The 16735-nt window shown below is 46.6% G+C and overlaps 1 protein-coding gene across 2 annotated transcripts in view; it reads left to right on the top strand.

Moving 5' to 3' along the window:
* The window catches only part of Clstn2 (calsyntenin 2), a 590554-nt gene that overhangs the window by 497229 nt on the left and 76590 nt on the right, over positions 1–16735 (top strand). For both annotated transcript variants that reach the window (XM_058574797.1, XM_058574796.1), the window contains exon 8: positions 3377–3498. In XM_058574797.1, coding sequence (XP_058430780.1) covers positions 3377–3498 — 122 coding nt within the window. The remainder of the gene's footprint in view (positions 1–3376; positions 3499–16735) is intronic.

Below are 16735 nucleotides of genomic sequence, written 5' to 3'. Positions count from 1 at the left end.
AGACTCTGTCATGTGGATTTATAATACTTCATTTCTCTGGCTCCCTTTTGTTGGGTATTTAGATTTTTCCTCTCAAATGCAAATAAAACAATCCTGTAGAGAGCATTCTACTATATAACTTTTGGACATTTCTGATGATTTCCTGACCAGAAGTTGAATTACTAAATCAAAGAATATAAATATTAAGAACGCTATTAATGTAAATTGTTGAATTGCCCTTCATGAAAATTGCATTAATTTCTGTTTGGTACAATCAGTAAAACTTATTAATGCTGGCCCACTATGAAGGAATTTATAAATAGTTGCACAACAGAATTGACTAGTCAGCAAAGGCTAATTGCAGGAAAATGTTGGGTGTTGGGGTGGCAACAACTGTTATCACTACCAAGAAACAGCATTCCCAGTGGCCAGCTCTCTCTTATCAGTTTTCCCTAGTGCGTTTGTCTAGTCACAGGTAGGCCTGGAGGGCAGGGGAGCTCTGTTTCTTCTAGACATTCTCAGACCACGGATCCTTCCACCCTCTGAAGCTGCCAAGCTCAGCCACAGATCAGAGAGCCAGGTTAGAGATGGGGCAAAAGGGTTTTATTGGCCAGGACAGAAGATCACTCTTGACCTCCCAGAACTTGGTCCCACTGCCCCACCTGACCCTGAGGAGGCTGGGAATGTGTTTAACTGAGTGTCAAGGTGCAAAGGGAACAAGGTCAGGTGAACACATAGCAGTGTCTGTCACGTGGGGCACTGTGTCTGCTGCAACCTGAGTTGGCCCTCACCTCTCTCTGCCCTGTGTGGGGGTCCCCTTCCACTGCTCTTCACAAGCTCAGCTCTGGCCCTGTCTCCCTAATCCTCTCCTACCCACCCTCCTGCTCCTGCTGCTGGGATCCCTCCTCCTGGCCTGCAGTCCTCTTGCTCCCTCTGAGATCAGCAGAAAATAATGAATGAAAAGTGGACACATGCAGAGCTAGCCACTTAGAGCTTTCCAAGAGAGAGAGAGAGGGCCAACCTGACCCAGCAGCCTCAGGTGAGAATGGCAGAGGTGTCAACCTGGTAGAGGGCTGGGATGGTCCCCACTACCTACTGGGAAAGGGAGGGGTGTGCCCACATCCCCAGCATGACCAGAAAACCTCTCAGAAAGATTCAGGTGTTGTGCTATGATAAGGAGGTGGGAACCTCCCTCCAGCCTCCCGTGGGCTGAGCTGCAGACCCTGTTCAGATGCGTGTGGACTCCAGGAGTCCAGAGCAGCAAGGCAGACGGAGGGAGCTGACCCCACAGAGAGAAATCTGTTCCTTCATTCTTCCTGATCCACCTCCTCGCCCCCAAACTGACTCCAAATAAAAAAACTGAAGGCAAAGTTTCTCTCTACCTGCACTTTCCTGACACTTATTAACAGAAACTACAGAAAAATCAGTTATATAGTGCAAAGGGAGACAGTAATATTTTTGAAGATGCCCCAAAACTAGGCCAGAGGGTTTGGCCAATCAGAGGCTCAGAGTGGTCACCCAGCCCCAGCCTGGGCCAGCGCTGCCTTGCTGGGTGACCGACCATCCTCTTCCCTGCCGTTCCCGGGTTGCATTCTGGAGAACAGCGATGTTTGTGTGCCAACAGTGTCCAACACTATTTTGCCACGTTGCCATGGTCGCGAGGCCGGGTAATGATCTCTGTGATAACAAAGTCATTGAGCGTCTGTTCCAGGCAGATGCTTTACACACATTTCTTCGTTGTGTCAATTAAGATGCTTTCAGTTCCAAGGAGTGGGAAGCCCACAGGAAACTGATATCAGACGTCTGAGAAAAGCAAACAAATGCTGGGTATGGGAGGTTCTTTTTTTTAATTATTTTTTTTAGTTGTAGATGGACACAATGCCTTTACTTATTTATTTTATGTGGCGCTGAGACTTGAACCCAGTGCCTCCCACATGCTAGGCAAGCACTCTACCACTGAGCTGCAGCCCCAGCTCGGGAGGTTCTTATAACTGAAGACACCCAGAACTGGGCTGGCTTCATAAAGTCACCCCAAAGGTAAAGTGTGATGGAGGTGTCTTTGAGTCTCTCAGATCTGTGTCCATGTATGTATCAATTCCATGTACATAAACAGGGCTGCTCACCCCCGAGGTGAGCATGGCCGCTCCCGGGGGAAAGGGTGAGCCTCTTCTACTCAGGTTCTACCAGAGTGCTTCCCAGAGCTGCCCAGGAAAACACTCATCCCTAGCCTGGACCCAGCCCCTCCCCCTTAGTGGTCCCCAGCAGAAGCTCTGTGGCCAGGAGAATGGCCTCCGTGGCTGAACTTGGGCACACCTCCTGAGCATGAGTGTCACAGAGGGGTTTCTTGCAGCTAACTGTTAGGACAGAGCCAGTGAGGATTCATCCCTGGGACTGGGATTGGTGTCCACAGGTAAGGACTGATTAGGATGCTGGGGAATCTGTCACAAGGCCACAGTCTTAGGCTACCTTAGGACCATCCAGCAAACCCATCATAATATAGTTAAGGAGACTGAGGTTCTGAGAGGCTCCACCCTAAGTCTCTATCTCTAGGGTCCCGCTCTTTCCACTACACATGGCTACCTGCTCATCCACTCAACCTTTATGATACATGAATCTTCTGTTAAGTTTCTCTGTGTACTACCACATAGGAGAATGTGAGTTCTCTGAGCACCTGTCCAAGAATAGCCCTCTTCTGATAGCTGGTAGTATCTCGTGGCCATAGGCATCATGGCCAGATTGACCTGAGAGTTCCTAAGCAGGAGAATAAGGTTTTACATGGAGGAGGAAAAGGTCCCATTGACTGATTGCTGAGTATGGGGGTGGGGGTTCTTGGCTTTGAAGAGTCACGGAATTTCATCTAAATGCTGGAAAATCAATTTGTCCCCTCCTCCTAGCCACTAAAAGCCGGGGAGCTCCTCTTAACATAGATTAAAGCAGGAGAACATGCTCTGTGGTCACCGTGTCAAGTCTGATGAAATAAAACAAACTCCAGGAGAAACCAACTAGGCTAAGGAGTCCACAGCAGCTGACATGATTGGCAGGAGCTCCCTTAACCCTCCAGGAAGTGTTTGTCACCAAAAAAAAAAAAAAAAAAAAAAGAATTTGTCAATCTAAGGAATTTTTGCCCTGGTTCTGATGCAGTGTCTGAGTATAAGTCAGGATTTGAAGGCCAGATGGCTCCCAGCAACAGTTTCAAGGTGGACTCTCCTGAGCCTTCCATTTGTCAGCACCACCATGGATGTTCCAGAATGTTCCTGGGAACCCGTTGGGACCCAGGAAACTGGAGGGCTCCTGTCCTTGGTCTTGGAGCTGTGCTTGGTCTTGGGGTGGCGGAGGCTTCTCGGTGGGGCCTGGCACAGCGACCCTCTCACTCCCACACCCTCCTTCTGGCTTTCAGAGATGAACCGGCATCACTACGCGCTCTACGTGCACAACTGCCGCCTCGTCTTCCTCCTGCGGAAGGACTTCGACCAGGCCGACACCTTCCGCCCCGCCGAGTTCCACTGGAAGCTGGACCAGGTCAGCCCAGGGGGCAGCCCTGCGCTTGCGGGGCCGGTGGGGGTTCGCTCCCGCGCTGATGGCAGCAGGTGGCTACTTCCAGGTTGTGGTCACTTGCTGGGTTTTGGAAAAATCAGACCCGGGAGGCGCATGGCATCTCAGAGTCCTGATGGAAACTGTCCCTTGATGCGCATTACAGGGGGAGGCCCGCTTCCCAGCAGGACACCGCGCATGGGTTGGGTGCGCTGTCCACCCTTTGCCAGAGTTGAGCGCAGGGAATTGGCCTCTCCTGATCCCCGGGTCCGGCTTATGATGGTGGTTAGCACGTTTCTGCATCGTAAATGCTCCTTGGGTGGCTCTGCCACCTCCTCTGCATGACGATGCCACTTGCTTTGGTGACAGGAGGTTGAGAACTGGGACCTGAGGACTTTAAAGCGAACAGTGACTCAGAGCACCCTGAGCAGTGCGTGGCCTTTTCTGAAATGGAAAATCCGACTTGCTCCAAGGCCTCGGGACTTTTGATGGCCAAGGCCACGGGGCCACGCTTGTCAAAGGCAGATTACGTGTCGGGCTTGAATCCAGGGCTTTGAAGTGTGTTTCCAAGGGCTGAGCAGCAAGCCCAGAGTTGGCCTTTGCTTAGATTCCAATGGGGGATGAGGAGAGTGTGCATATTTAAAAGCAGTTTTAAGGGAGATTGCCGTTAGCCAGACATGGGGAGTGTAAAGTGGTGATGCTTAAGGAAGCAGATGGAATGACACTCATCTTATGACCCTTAGTTCCTGAGGCCTCAGCCTCTTGTTTTGCTTTTACTCTGCCCTACCCTTATCCTGAGATGGGTGCTTCTGGGACCCTCAGTCTTCTTGTCGTCCTCCAAAGCCTATTGGGTATACTACCTGCCTCACCTTGTCTAGGGTGGAATGATTCAGTATCCTGTCCCTCCTCTTTTCTTATTGCTACATTTCTACCCCATCCTCTTCCTAAATCCCTAGGCCCCCATTAGGACTGATCTCTGCGAGAACTAATTCACACTGAGATGTGAGTGGTTGCTATCCCCTTGCATCTCCACAGAAATATACATACATACTCTTTAAAATAAACCCCAGGGAATCCCCACTGGTGGGTTCCGGGCAGTGTGACAAGATCAAGGCTTCCACACTTAGGAGAAAGAAGTGTGGGTGAGTTTGGTGGCAAGTGCCTAACCCTCTCCTAGTAACTCCCATGCTGCTGGCTTCCAGGACTCCAGGAAGATGGCATCTGGATTAGTGTGTGTTCCTCTGTGTTTGGAATTCTGGGTCTTGCAGGAACCGTGAAATCTTGACGTAGTTTATATGATTTCTCAGCAACCTCTCAGCTATGTCCTAACATGCCAGATGGCTTTTATGGGATGTTTTAAAATATATAATACAAATTGAAGTGAATCAAAATAAATTCCATATTGCAAAGGGTTTTTTTTTTTTTTTTTTTTTTTTAATAAGAACACTGCCATACTAGTGGAGATAATTATAGATACCCTGTGGCGCTTTCTGAAATGGGCTTGAGAAGAACGGATAGAGAAGTAAAATAAAGTTGAGGGGTTTGAAATTAAAATTAGGCAAGGAGGGAATTCTAGTTGTACAGATAAATATATAGTGAATCTAGCGATTCTGAAATCTGTTCCTAAAGTGGTAGGCTTAAGGGGGGGGGGGGGGGGGCAAGGCCCATGGAACACCTCCAGGTTGTCTTGATTTCACTGACACCATGTGCTGGTGCCTGGGAGGGGCCCCTCTCTGCTCTGCTGCAGGCCTTCCTGTGCCCTGGGAGCCAGGAGACCCAGGTTCAGTGACCCCGGGCCACCCCGCAAACCATGGTCAGCACCTTCCCTTTCCTTATGTTACACTGCTCCTTTGGTGAGTGGGGTAATTTAAAATTTAAAACATGTTGAGTTCTCAGATGTTTTAAATTTATGGATCAGAATTATCACTGAAATGCAAAATGTTTGCAGTCTTCGTGAAACCTCATAAAATTGTCGGATCTTGGCTTTGCTCAAGTTCTGTCTTCCTCCTTGACTTAGTTTGCACAGTCTGCTATAACAAAGTACCCCAGGCTGGATTTTTTTAAACAGTAAAAATTGATTTTGAGCCAGTGATGAAGGCCAAGAAGTCCAATATCAAGGTGCCTACCAATTCAGCTTAGCTCACAGAGGACCTCCTTCACACTGTGTCCTCACATGGGAGAGAGAGAGAGACAGAGAGAGAGAGAGTTCTTGCATCTGAGGTTAGCAACCAGCTATATCAAATTTCGGTCCCATGCACAAGGCCTTGGGTTTGATCCCCAGCACCACAAAAAAAAAAAAAAAAAAAAAAGTTACAGTCCCTCCCAGATGGCCTCCCTTAACCTCAATTGCTCCCTAAAGGCCCTATATCCAAAAATATTGGAAAAAGTGTTTCAAAATGTGAATTTGGGACAAATACAATTCAGTTCCCAGTATTTGCATAATAAAGAAATTAATAATCATAAATTTTATTTTTAATTTAGTTTATTTGTTCTTTTATTTATACATGACAGTAGTTTATTTTGACTTATTTATACAAACATGGAGTATGTCTTATTCCAGTTCGGATCCTAGTCTTGTGGATGTCCATTATGGGGAGATTCACTGTGGTGGATTCATGTACATGCATAGGAAAGTCACGTTAGATTCATTGCACTGTCTTTCCCAGACCAGAAATCCTGTACCCACCAGGAGAAAATGTAGGCCCAACACCCCATCATGTCAGCTTAGGAAACGGCTTCCTCAACAAGACTCCTAAAGTGCAAGAAGTAATATTCAAAAATTTCAGAGATTACCTATTGATAGATGCCCCAGGTCACCTGGACAGTTGTCTTCCCTCTGAAGAAGGACCCAGTGAAGAGCTGCTTGCAAGTCTAGTGATAGCCACGAACCAGCCCACAGATTCCTCTTTCTCCTTACTGAGCTCCCTGTGTTAGGGGACAGAGCGACATGAGCAGTGGGAACCCGAGGTTAAGAGAATGATTCTGTAAGCTGGGCCCGCTGTGCCGACCCTCGCATGCTCTCTTTTCCAAGAAGCAATTTACCTGCAGCTCTGGCTGGCCTAAGTGGACAGGATCTGTCACATTCCTCTGCACACTACCTGTTATCTGCAGGAGAGATGCAGGCCCAAAACAATGTCCACAGAGGAACCCAAGCTCCCCTGAAGGGGGAAGACTTCCATGCCCTTTACTAGACCAGATCCTGAAACTCAGGGAAATAAGGATGATTCCTCCTAACCATAAAATCTGTAAGAATCTATGGTTAAGAATCCAGTTAGAACTGGTCAGCATGGGCCACCGTGACCTAGAGTTGTCATGGCAGTGGGAACTTGGAAGTCTGATGTCACCCAGCTGTCAGTCAAAAGTCAAGAGATAGACCTGAGCAAGACTCTCTGGAAACTTCTCCAGGATCCCCAGTAAAACTGGAGTGCAGGCCAGGCACAGGGTCCCTCTCCTCTCAGAGAGGACTCTCTCTCCTTTGAGAGTGTCCCCATTCCCTTTTCCTATCCCTTCTATAAACTCATGCCTGCTTCTTTGAGCAACATGTCTAAAATCTTTCTGATTTGATCACAAGAATCAGGGTTTGAGAAAGCCTCTGTCCCCGAGAAGCCATCCTGGGGCACCCTCTAGAGGTTCCCCTCTCCCCTCTGCTCATCACACTGTGCAGAACACCAGCCTGATATCTGCTGCACGGTCCTTACCCCATTCACCCGGCCTGTCCATTCATGCTGAGCACGTGGGGCAGGACTGCGTCTCACAGTCCTCAAAGCTGAGTGCAGGTCCCAGCCCTGCGCACAATGTTCATGCCCAGTAAGTGCTTGCGTATCAATGAATGGGTGTCGAGATCCAAAGAAGGGAGACAGGAAGTGGGGCAGGGAGTCAGGGGAAGGAGAGAAAAAACATCTAGAGATGTTTTAAAACACCTCCTGCTGATTAATTGATCTTTTGATTCATTTGATTGAGCATTTTAATATTCTAAAATTCTGTCATTTTTCACTCTCTGGCTCTCTCATGTTGCTTATCTTTGATCTTGATATCTTATTTCAAAGACTCAGCTGTGTTTGCTAGCAGTGGGTCTCAGCCTTCACTAGAAAGGACTCAAGCTGGCCTAATACTGTGTGTATTTAAACCCCTGGTCCGCCTTGGACATTCCGGAGGCTGCATCCTGTTCTAACGCAGCTCCCTGAGTTCTTTACTGAGCAGTCTATCCTGATTACAAACTATGAGCCAGGCTCTGTGGTGGGAACTCAGGATCAGCAGATAAAATAGGTGCATCTGCCTTCTACAAGTGTCCTTCTAGATCAAACTGGATCAAACCAATACATTAACAGGTAGTTGACAGTCTGGTGCAGTCGGTAGGGGCAGAGGGCAGGGAGCCAGATGTTGGAGCCCATGCAGGAGCACAGATATGGATCTGGGGATAAGAGAAAGCCTCCCGGTGGGGACAGCTGGCCGTAGTGGAGGGCTTCATGGTGCCCGGCTAGGTGGCCAAGATGGCGGACAGTGGGCAGGAGGGCTGTCTGCAGGTGGGCATAGGGGGGAACTTTGACGAAAGTCAGGACCCAAATGCAAAGGAGCAGATGGGAATTAAATCACCAATGGCTTTTTATGATCATGTTATTGAGTTGTCTCTTTATCCCCCTAGAAATGGGTCAGAAGACTGAGAATATTAGGGATGCGGAAATGTGGAGAAGGCTAGTCTGACAGTCATCACATTGATCAAGTTTCAGCAAGTATAACTCAGGCCATTCAATGGGGCCAGTGGCAGGGGCCGGGGAAGCAGAATCTCCCTGCCTCCTGTATCCACACCCAGGCCAAGAGACCCAGCTCAGAAGAGGAGGGTTGGAGTAGGTGGGTCCTCACAGGCATTGAAGCCAGGGTACGGTGTACAGGACGGTTTCCACAGAGCTCTTCCACAGTGTGCCTGGTGAGTGCCACAGCTGTCACAGAAGCACTGTGTGCTCTTGATCCCGTTGCCCCACACCTTTTGCCAAGGTGCATGGACAGCCAGGGAAGTCCATTACCATCTGCTCCAGGAAATGCCTCTGACATCCAGTGCATCTTGCTAACGTGACCATAAGGACAGGGAGAATGTTATTTTAATGGGATTTTTACTTATGATCTGCTAATGCACATCCCTTGAGCCTGCAGTTAGCCACATGAAAACCCATTCAAAAGCCACGGAGAACACCCAACGGCCCCACCCACAGGAAAGGTATGTTACCTTGCAGTCCTCCTGGCTTTAACGAATCTGGATATGGTTGACTCAGTGTTGCTAATTCTGATCACCTTCCCTTTGACCTGTTGGTGCTGGGATGAAAACCCACTGACGTTGTATAGCATTTCCCACTTGGTGCGTGATACCAGTTTAAGTGACAGCTTCCGTTGACCAGTGAGAGCAGAGATGCACCCAGTAGGAAAAAAAAAAAAATCTCGGAAAAATTGCGATGATTACAAGATACAGAAGTCAAATTCATTTGGTTGACCTTTGTCCTGTCTGTGCCAGAATGTGTAATAGGCACCAGGAATAGAAAGAAACAGGCACAACTCCACGGTGGGGAAGCTCACAGCCCTGCCTAGTGACACCCAGTCCAGATATCCTGGGAATGTTCTCCTATGGGAGTCCTAGACTCTAACAATTGTGGGCTTCTGGAAAAAGCAGTAAGGACTTTGGGCCAGGTGGAGGCAGAGATACTTGGCAGAATGAATTAAAGGTTGAGCTTCCACATAGTTTCAATCCACACTCCAGAAGTTAGAAGTCTGGTTATCATGTAAAACATCCCAATTTTTAATATTTTCTCATTTTAAAAAAATGTATGGTGTATGTATACAATGGAATATTACTCAACCTAAAAGAAAAATGAAATTATGGCATTTGCAGATAAATGGATGGAGCTGGAGAATGTCATGCTAAGTGAAATAAACCCAAGGCCAAATGTTTTCTCTGATATGTGGATGCTAATTCAGAATAAGTGGGGCAGTGCTAGGGAAGAATAGAGGTACTTTGTATTAGACAGAGGGGAGTGAAGGGGAGAGGGAGTATAGGGGTTGGAAGGATAGAGAAAGAATTGGACATTATTACCCTATGTGCATATATGACTACATGACCAGTGGGATTCTACATCATGTACAACCAGATGAATGAGAAGTTATACTCCAGTTATGCATGATGTGTCAAAGTTTATTCTACTGTCATATATAACTAATTAGAATAATTTTTTAAAAATGTGTATCATCAGACATAACCAAGTATTTTTCAGTTCACCATTAGTTTGAGATGATTGATCAAAAAAAAATTATTTGGAGACAAGGCAACCACCCCCTAGTTTGTCTGAGGAGATTGGATCTTCTTAAATGAAGCACACTTGACTTTGTTCATGGTTCCCATTCTCCTGGCCCACCTCTGTGTCCCCTGCAGAGAATACTGGACTCCCTGGACCGGGGAGCATGCCTGGTCCCCAGCAGCCCCTCACCATATCCAGAGGGAAGGGGCTGACATGCAGGTGTGGGTGTGAGGGTCCCCTCACCCCAGGCCCTGGAGTTGAAGGTGGTCTTGTTCCTCCCTCATCACAGAGACGGGACTTGAGCACGCTCGTCTGGGGCTGTCAAGCCCACTCTGCATCCACAGGATTCTAAAGCTCCTGGAAGAAGATAAAAGCGCCTGGATCCTTTATTCTTGCTGAAGGGAGGGAGTTAGAATGAGGCCCCGTCAGGTTACTTGCATCTGCTCGTTCGGCCACATGGGGAGTCAAATAGGTTAGTTCGATCATTATTACAGCCAAGTGCCAAGGAGTTAATTAGAGAATGGCCAGTCCAGGCCAGACCAGTCGTCTTAATGAGCAAAATAATTGGGCACTGTCAGCACTCTAACCCCGCTGTTAAAGACCAACTCTTGGACACGTTGGCCGTGCTTCTCCGAATGCAATGTAACCCCCTACGCAGTGTCCCTGCCCACTCACTGTCTCAAGGTGGACCTACTTTCCTGTAGGGACCCAAGCGCTAAACAGAGGCAGAGGAATGCCCAGAACCTCTCTTTTCTCTCATCCAGGTAGAATCCCAAGTGACCCTTTCTGAGACGCCAAAATTGCAGGGTTATTTGGGGTCAATAACATACAGTGACTCTCATTTGCATCTCCAAAGAGAACTTAGATTGTTGACTTCTTTATAATATACACTGGGTCCCTAACAAGCCCTCTCGACCTCCCAGAGCCCCTGTCCCTGCCTCTTTGCATCTCCCAGGGAGCTTCTAGACCTTTGGGAAGAGGTGGCTTCTGTGGACCCCACTCTGGGACCTCTCAGGTCAGGCCTGTGCAGTGTGGATGATCTGCTCCCTGCAAATGTAACAGCTGACATGCTTAGCCTGTTCATTCTGTTTACTTTGAGAGACGGTGACAACCTGCAGCACCCACCGCTGCAGCCCACTGCCTGGGTTGGGTTCCTGTCACCTCCAAGTCCTTCTCATGCAGACATTCATCATGCCTAGACTCCCTGGTGCACAGCTGCCCCAATGACCTCTGTGCCTTGCCACCTCACCTGGGCACTGCTGGGTCCCCAAGCAACCACCTGTTTCAGACAGAATAATGGTACCTGAAGAGGTCCACCCCCTGATCCCTGAAACCTGTCGCCTTATCTATCAAACATGGTTATCACCCCTGTGATTGGTTAAGGACCTTGACGTGGAGAGATTCATCTGGATGGTTCTAATGGGCTCCAGCTGTCTTTTATAAGAGGGGAGGCAGCAGGAAGGTTAGAGCCAGAGAACCAGATGTGAAGATGGAAGCAGAGACCCGGGTGATGAGATGAGGAATGGGAGCCAGGGATCGAGAAACGTGGCAACTCTTAAAACTGGAACAGGAGGGAAATGGATTCTCCCCTAGAGCCTCCAGAGGGGATACAGCCCTGCCCCACCTTGAGTTGAGTCCAGTGACACTCATTTCAGCCTTCGGAACTCCCAAACTGTAAGATATTAAATCCGTGTTGTTTTAGGCCACAAAATTTGTGGTCTTTTGTTATAGCAGCAACAGGAAACTAATACATCACTCAGGAGCCTCAGGGAGGCTGGGGCTCATGAATCAAGCTGTGTCTCATCTCTCATACCTTACTGAGGTGACCCAACAGGACCATAGACTCCTCTGTACATGTTTGTAGGATGCCCCAGGCACAGGTCTCCAGCCAGCCCCTCCCCTTTAAGGAGCACCATGACTTCTGCTATGTCCCTGTACTGGCCTCTCCTCCTACCCCAACTGACTCTCCCACTGCCTCTCTTCATTCTTGGAGTCACGTCCCAAATAAGCCCCAGTTCTAGTTACCCCTGGAGCACAAGTTGCTGCAGTCCGGCTGCAGCAAAATAACCAGGCAACTTGTGTAGATTGATACAGCAGGAGTGGGAGCGTTTATTGTAGGACAGGAGGGGTATATATACATTCCACACAGCTTATCTTAATTAACATAAACTAGATACAGCAGTCAACCAATAAGGAATCTCCACACTTAATGGCTCGCTGGCGCCACCTCACAAACCACTCCCTCTGGCAAAATGCCAGGCGCCATCTTGACTTGTTTACAGACTCTAACAACAAGTAAAGTTCCAGATCACAGGTGGGCAGTTATCTAATGGGGATGGTTATGAAGACTGGCAAGAAAGAGACTTGGATGATCTGCTCTCTGGAAATGTGAACTCCAGAGGCAGAAGCAGGACTGAAAGGGGGACGTCACCAAGAGACCAGACGGAAGGGAATAAAGCAAAGTAAGGGCAGTTAGTGAAGTGTCGTGAGTGTTGACCGAGGTTGGTGGAGCTCTTTGCATACCTGACCAGAGGAAAAACCCAAGGTGTGGGTCCTTCCATTTCCATTCTCTTGTGGTCGTGGTCTCCACCAACCCACTGAAGGTCCATGGCCTTGTGTGTTGGCACATCCTAAGCCAGTTGCTTGATAAGCTGGTTTGCAGGGTTTTCTTGGATTTCCAGTATCATTTAAAGATAATTCTAGAAGTTTTCTTTAGAAGAGCCTGTGCTTCATGGAGAATTCAGACTCTTGGTGAGCATGGAGCCACAGGAGACATTCTCTGCTCTGCCCCATCCCTACTGACTCCCACTCTTTCCCTGAGTCTGTTAAATTTCATCATCCAAAAGACGCTCATTATTCTATACTGCTGAGAGCCACAGCTGAGTCGGAATGGCCCCTGACATTTTGCCAACAGTATTGGTTGACAGGCGAGGCATTACTATCTGCCTTGGCCACTACTTTGGAGTTCTCCCGCTACTTTGGAGTTCTCGTGGGGATTCCCAGAGAGTTCCCATTGGTTGGGGAAGTGCAGGAGGAGGGATTTCCGGAGGAGATATTTTCAGTTGCTGGTTCCTGGAGGCGCCGCGTGGCGGTCCGCATATTTCCCGGGAGCATGTGTGGAGTGTGCTGGTGGAGTTCAGAAATAAAGTTTGTTCCTGCTTGAGTGGCCCGTGATTTGTGCCCAGCCAGACTGCGGCACTATACCTTCCTCCCTTAGTTGGCAGACCTGTCTCTGGTCTCTCTCACCCCGATGAGCACCTGCTCACAATTCCTTTCACTCCTGTGAAATCATTATTTGTGTTTTAGCCTGTACATCTGCCCAGAGGCAAGGAGACCATGTTTTCAGTAGATATCCCTTAATACATATTTAAAATAAGTGTTAAAAAGAAGGAAATAATGATAACATTAAAAAGAATGTTGTTTTAATGTTAAAAGAGAAAACAGTGTCAACACAATTTTTTTGAAAGTGCTCAGTAAATCAAACAACATTTTCAATAATGAATTAGGATGCTGGAGCCTTGGGTCCTGACGGAGGCAGCATGGGTTTGCCACACTGGTGGCACTTCTTGGTTTCTTTGGGGAATGGGTACCAGTGGAGGGGAGGAAGATGGTTCCTTGGCATGGAACCCAAATGTTTGCTTTTGTTATATGCAAGACATTGTTCTCTGTCTCTTCCACAATGTGGAAAGACAAGAAATTGGAAAATATGGAATTCTAATGTAAAATGGCGATTCTAATGCTCACCCTCCTTCCTTAGACATGAGGTGGTCACTGTGAAACCCCTTAAATAGAATTACTTCAGTTCTTACTTTGTGTTGGGCCTTTCCTTTTAATTGTATCACGAATCTTGCAGTTTAGACATAATACCCAGCCTGGGGTTAAAGAACAAGAGACACAGCAAGGTGCCTCCTGCTGCTCTCACCTGACAGATGGATGGACCTTGAATATGACCTCAAGGTGTGCATCCTCCAAGAAAGTGAAAGGCGCCATTCTTGACATGGCAGAATTTACGCCCATAGTTAATACCAAGATGAAAAGAGTGAGCCAGTGCTGGTGTCTGAGGGTTTAGAAGTAGGGGTGGATGGCCATCCAGAAATAGATTCCAATTTCAATCCATCAGGAGTCATGTTTTAGCATTTTTGAAGCAATGATCAGCGTGCTCCTGCGGCATGGTGATCAGACAACCATTCACCCATAAAACAAGAGAAGATGGTGGAGTTGACTTCCCAGGGAAGACCACTCCTTTGAGGAAGTCTTGAGAAGCAATAACCCTGGAGGCCCAGCGGTGAAATTAATTTGTTCTACCTTCCTTGCTTCCTCCCAATCTCCTACGAGTCATCTGTTTCCATCCTTAATGTCTAAACATGCAAATATTGCTGCACTTACTGCTCATTAGTTTAGCTAAAGGAAGTGCCCTTTAATTATGCTTCTAAATAATGAACCTCCTCCATCACCTTGACAATCAGCGCATATTTAGAAGGAAGCCAGGCCTCATTATGAAGCAGCCACCGCATCCTTTGGTTACTTAGAAGATGGTAGCTTTCTTGAGGCAATAGAAAGAGGAGTCCAAAGACAAACAAGCCCTGTGATTCCATTAACTCCTTGTGGCCTTAGGTGCAAGAATGGCAAACAATTAGTAACATACCACGAGTGCCAGGAGGAAAAAGGAGATTAGCATTCTTAAGAAGCTGCAGCATTCCAGCTCCCAAACTCTTGATTCACGTGCATTAGGACAAAGCCCCGCAGTTCCTTGTAAAGTTAGATCTTAATTCCATTTTATAAATACTGAAATTGAGACTCGGAAAATTTAAGTAATTTTCTCATGAGGCTGAACTAAGTCCCTCATACTCCAAAGCTCACTGTTGGTTTCCATGTTTTGTCTTGTTGAGAAGATTTGCAGAGCTTGGCAGAGACTGGGTCTCCGCCAAGCCTTCGCCATATTTCATTTGTTGATCTAGCAAAAATTCACAGAAATGGCTTGCAACCGTACAATTCCCAATAACGCAGGCAGACTGTGAACTTGTCTGCCCAGCTTGGGAGAATAATGTATACTCTGTCACGAGCAGGCAAGTCATTTCCAGTATCTGACCAGTCAATTATCTGTTCATCTTTCAATACCACACTCAAGAGTCATGTTCTGGATAGACTCTCCTATAGCTTCACCTTCAACAGAGAATTGACCTCCCCTCCGTGGGGGGAAGGGGCAGAAAAGAATCGAATCACAGCCTTTTCCACGTTTTATAACATGTATTTTTTCCCACTACACTGGAATGTCACATCTTATTTGCTGATTTAATTCTTTAACACAAATAAAGGCTTCTTAATTTTTTGAAAAATTTCAGAATGGCACCATTTGATCTTCAACACTGTGGTTCCTAAACGCTGGGCCCTAGACCTACAGGTGCCAGCTTGGCTAATAAGTGTGGTCTGAGGAATGGGGTGGGGGTGCAGGGGAGAAAGCTCCCAGAGAAACCCAGGATGTCCTTTAAACAACATATAGGAATGAACCTCAAAAATATTTTGCTAAATGGAGGAACCTAGGCATAGAGACTATATATTGTTGGACTTCATTTCCATGAAATGTTTATAAAAAGCAATTTCATAGAAACAGAAGGCATCACTGATGCCTAGGGCTTGGTCAGAGTGGAAATGAACTGCAGATGGGCACAGGCGTCTTCGGTGATGAAAATGTTCTGAAACTGGATGGTGGTGACGAGCACACAACTTTATAAATCTAAAGACCACTGAATTGTGCACTTACAATGAGTGGATTTTATGATGTGTAAATCATACCTCCGTGAAAACTTTTAAAATAAGATTTGAAAAAAGATAGAAAGGAAGAATAAGAGGAAGGCAGACAGCCAGACACATTCTTTGAGCTGGAGGTTTTGGAGACATTGATTGAGCGATGTTAGAGTTGCCAGAATTTGAGAGGGTTGGTTACTACTAGAAAGGATGGAGAGGTGGGAAGGGGGCCAAAACTCTGAGCATAAACTCCCCTGAAGACCCTCTAAAGTTCTTGACTGCCCCCCTGAACTCCTTACTCATAGGGGAACGCAGTAAAAACAATATCAGGATGCACAGAAAAACTGAGTAGATATTTTAGCCACTATGTACTGCAAAAGAGACCCATTTCAGAATTCCTTAAAGTAAGAAGGGCTAGGGAAACATCTAGCATTTTCAAATGAAATGCCAAAGAAGCTGCATCTTATAAGTAAAGACTACGTACCAGGATTAAAGGACTGGCCCAGTATTAAGGGTAAATCCAACATGCCCTTATGAAATAATCCAGGTTTCTTGAGTACAAGGTGGTCATCTGGTAATTTTAAAAAAATAAATATTCTTAGAGCACAATAACAGAACCCAGAGTTTCCACTATGTATTACCCACAGCATCCAGTGTGTCATGGAAACTATAAGACCTGTGACGAAATACAAAAACACGAACAAAGGTCCAGAGTAGAAATCATTTAAGAGAAACAGACCCTGAGATGGCCAGATAGGTCAGAATCAACAGAAAATAACTTCAAAAAAGCTACTATAAGTATGTTTTAAAAGTAAAGATTGTCACAATAAATGAAGGGAAGAACAGAGGTATGGAAACTATACATATATGTAAAACCTAGAGTGAGAAATCCAACATCTAAGGTAAAAGGATGGATTTATAAGAAAGGAGCATAGAAGAGAAAAAGCTGAAAAAAGAGAAATTGAATGAGGCACAAAAGAATTAACTGAACCAGGGGTGGTGAAAATTTTTCTAACTATGATTCAGGATAGCACCTTAAAAACTGAATAAGATCAGCAAGCTCACGTTGAATAAAGGCAAAGAAAACCATACCTAATTCCATATGGGAGGAGAACAACAGAAATAACAATCAATATTTTCCTAAAAACTTGGAAACCAAAAGACAAAGGAAGAGCAAAGAAAGTCTGCAAGTAGAAAGG

This window comes from Marmota monax, unplaced genomic scaffold (genome assembly GCF_021218885.2).
Source record: "Marmota monax isolate L192 unplaced genomic scaffold, Marmota_monax_Labrador192_F-V1.1 WCK01_AAM20220418_F8-fsc00022, whole genome shotgun sequence".
Classification (NCBI taxonomy): Eukaryota; Metazoa; Chordata; class Mammalia; order Rodentia; family Sciuridae; genus Marmota; species Marmota monax.
The sequence above is the reverse complement of the archived record's forward strand: the minus strand, read 5'-3'. Positions and strand labels throughout refer to the sequence as shown.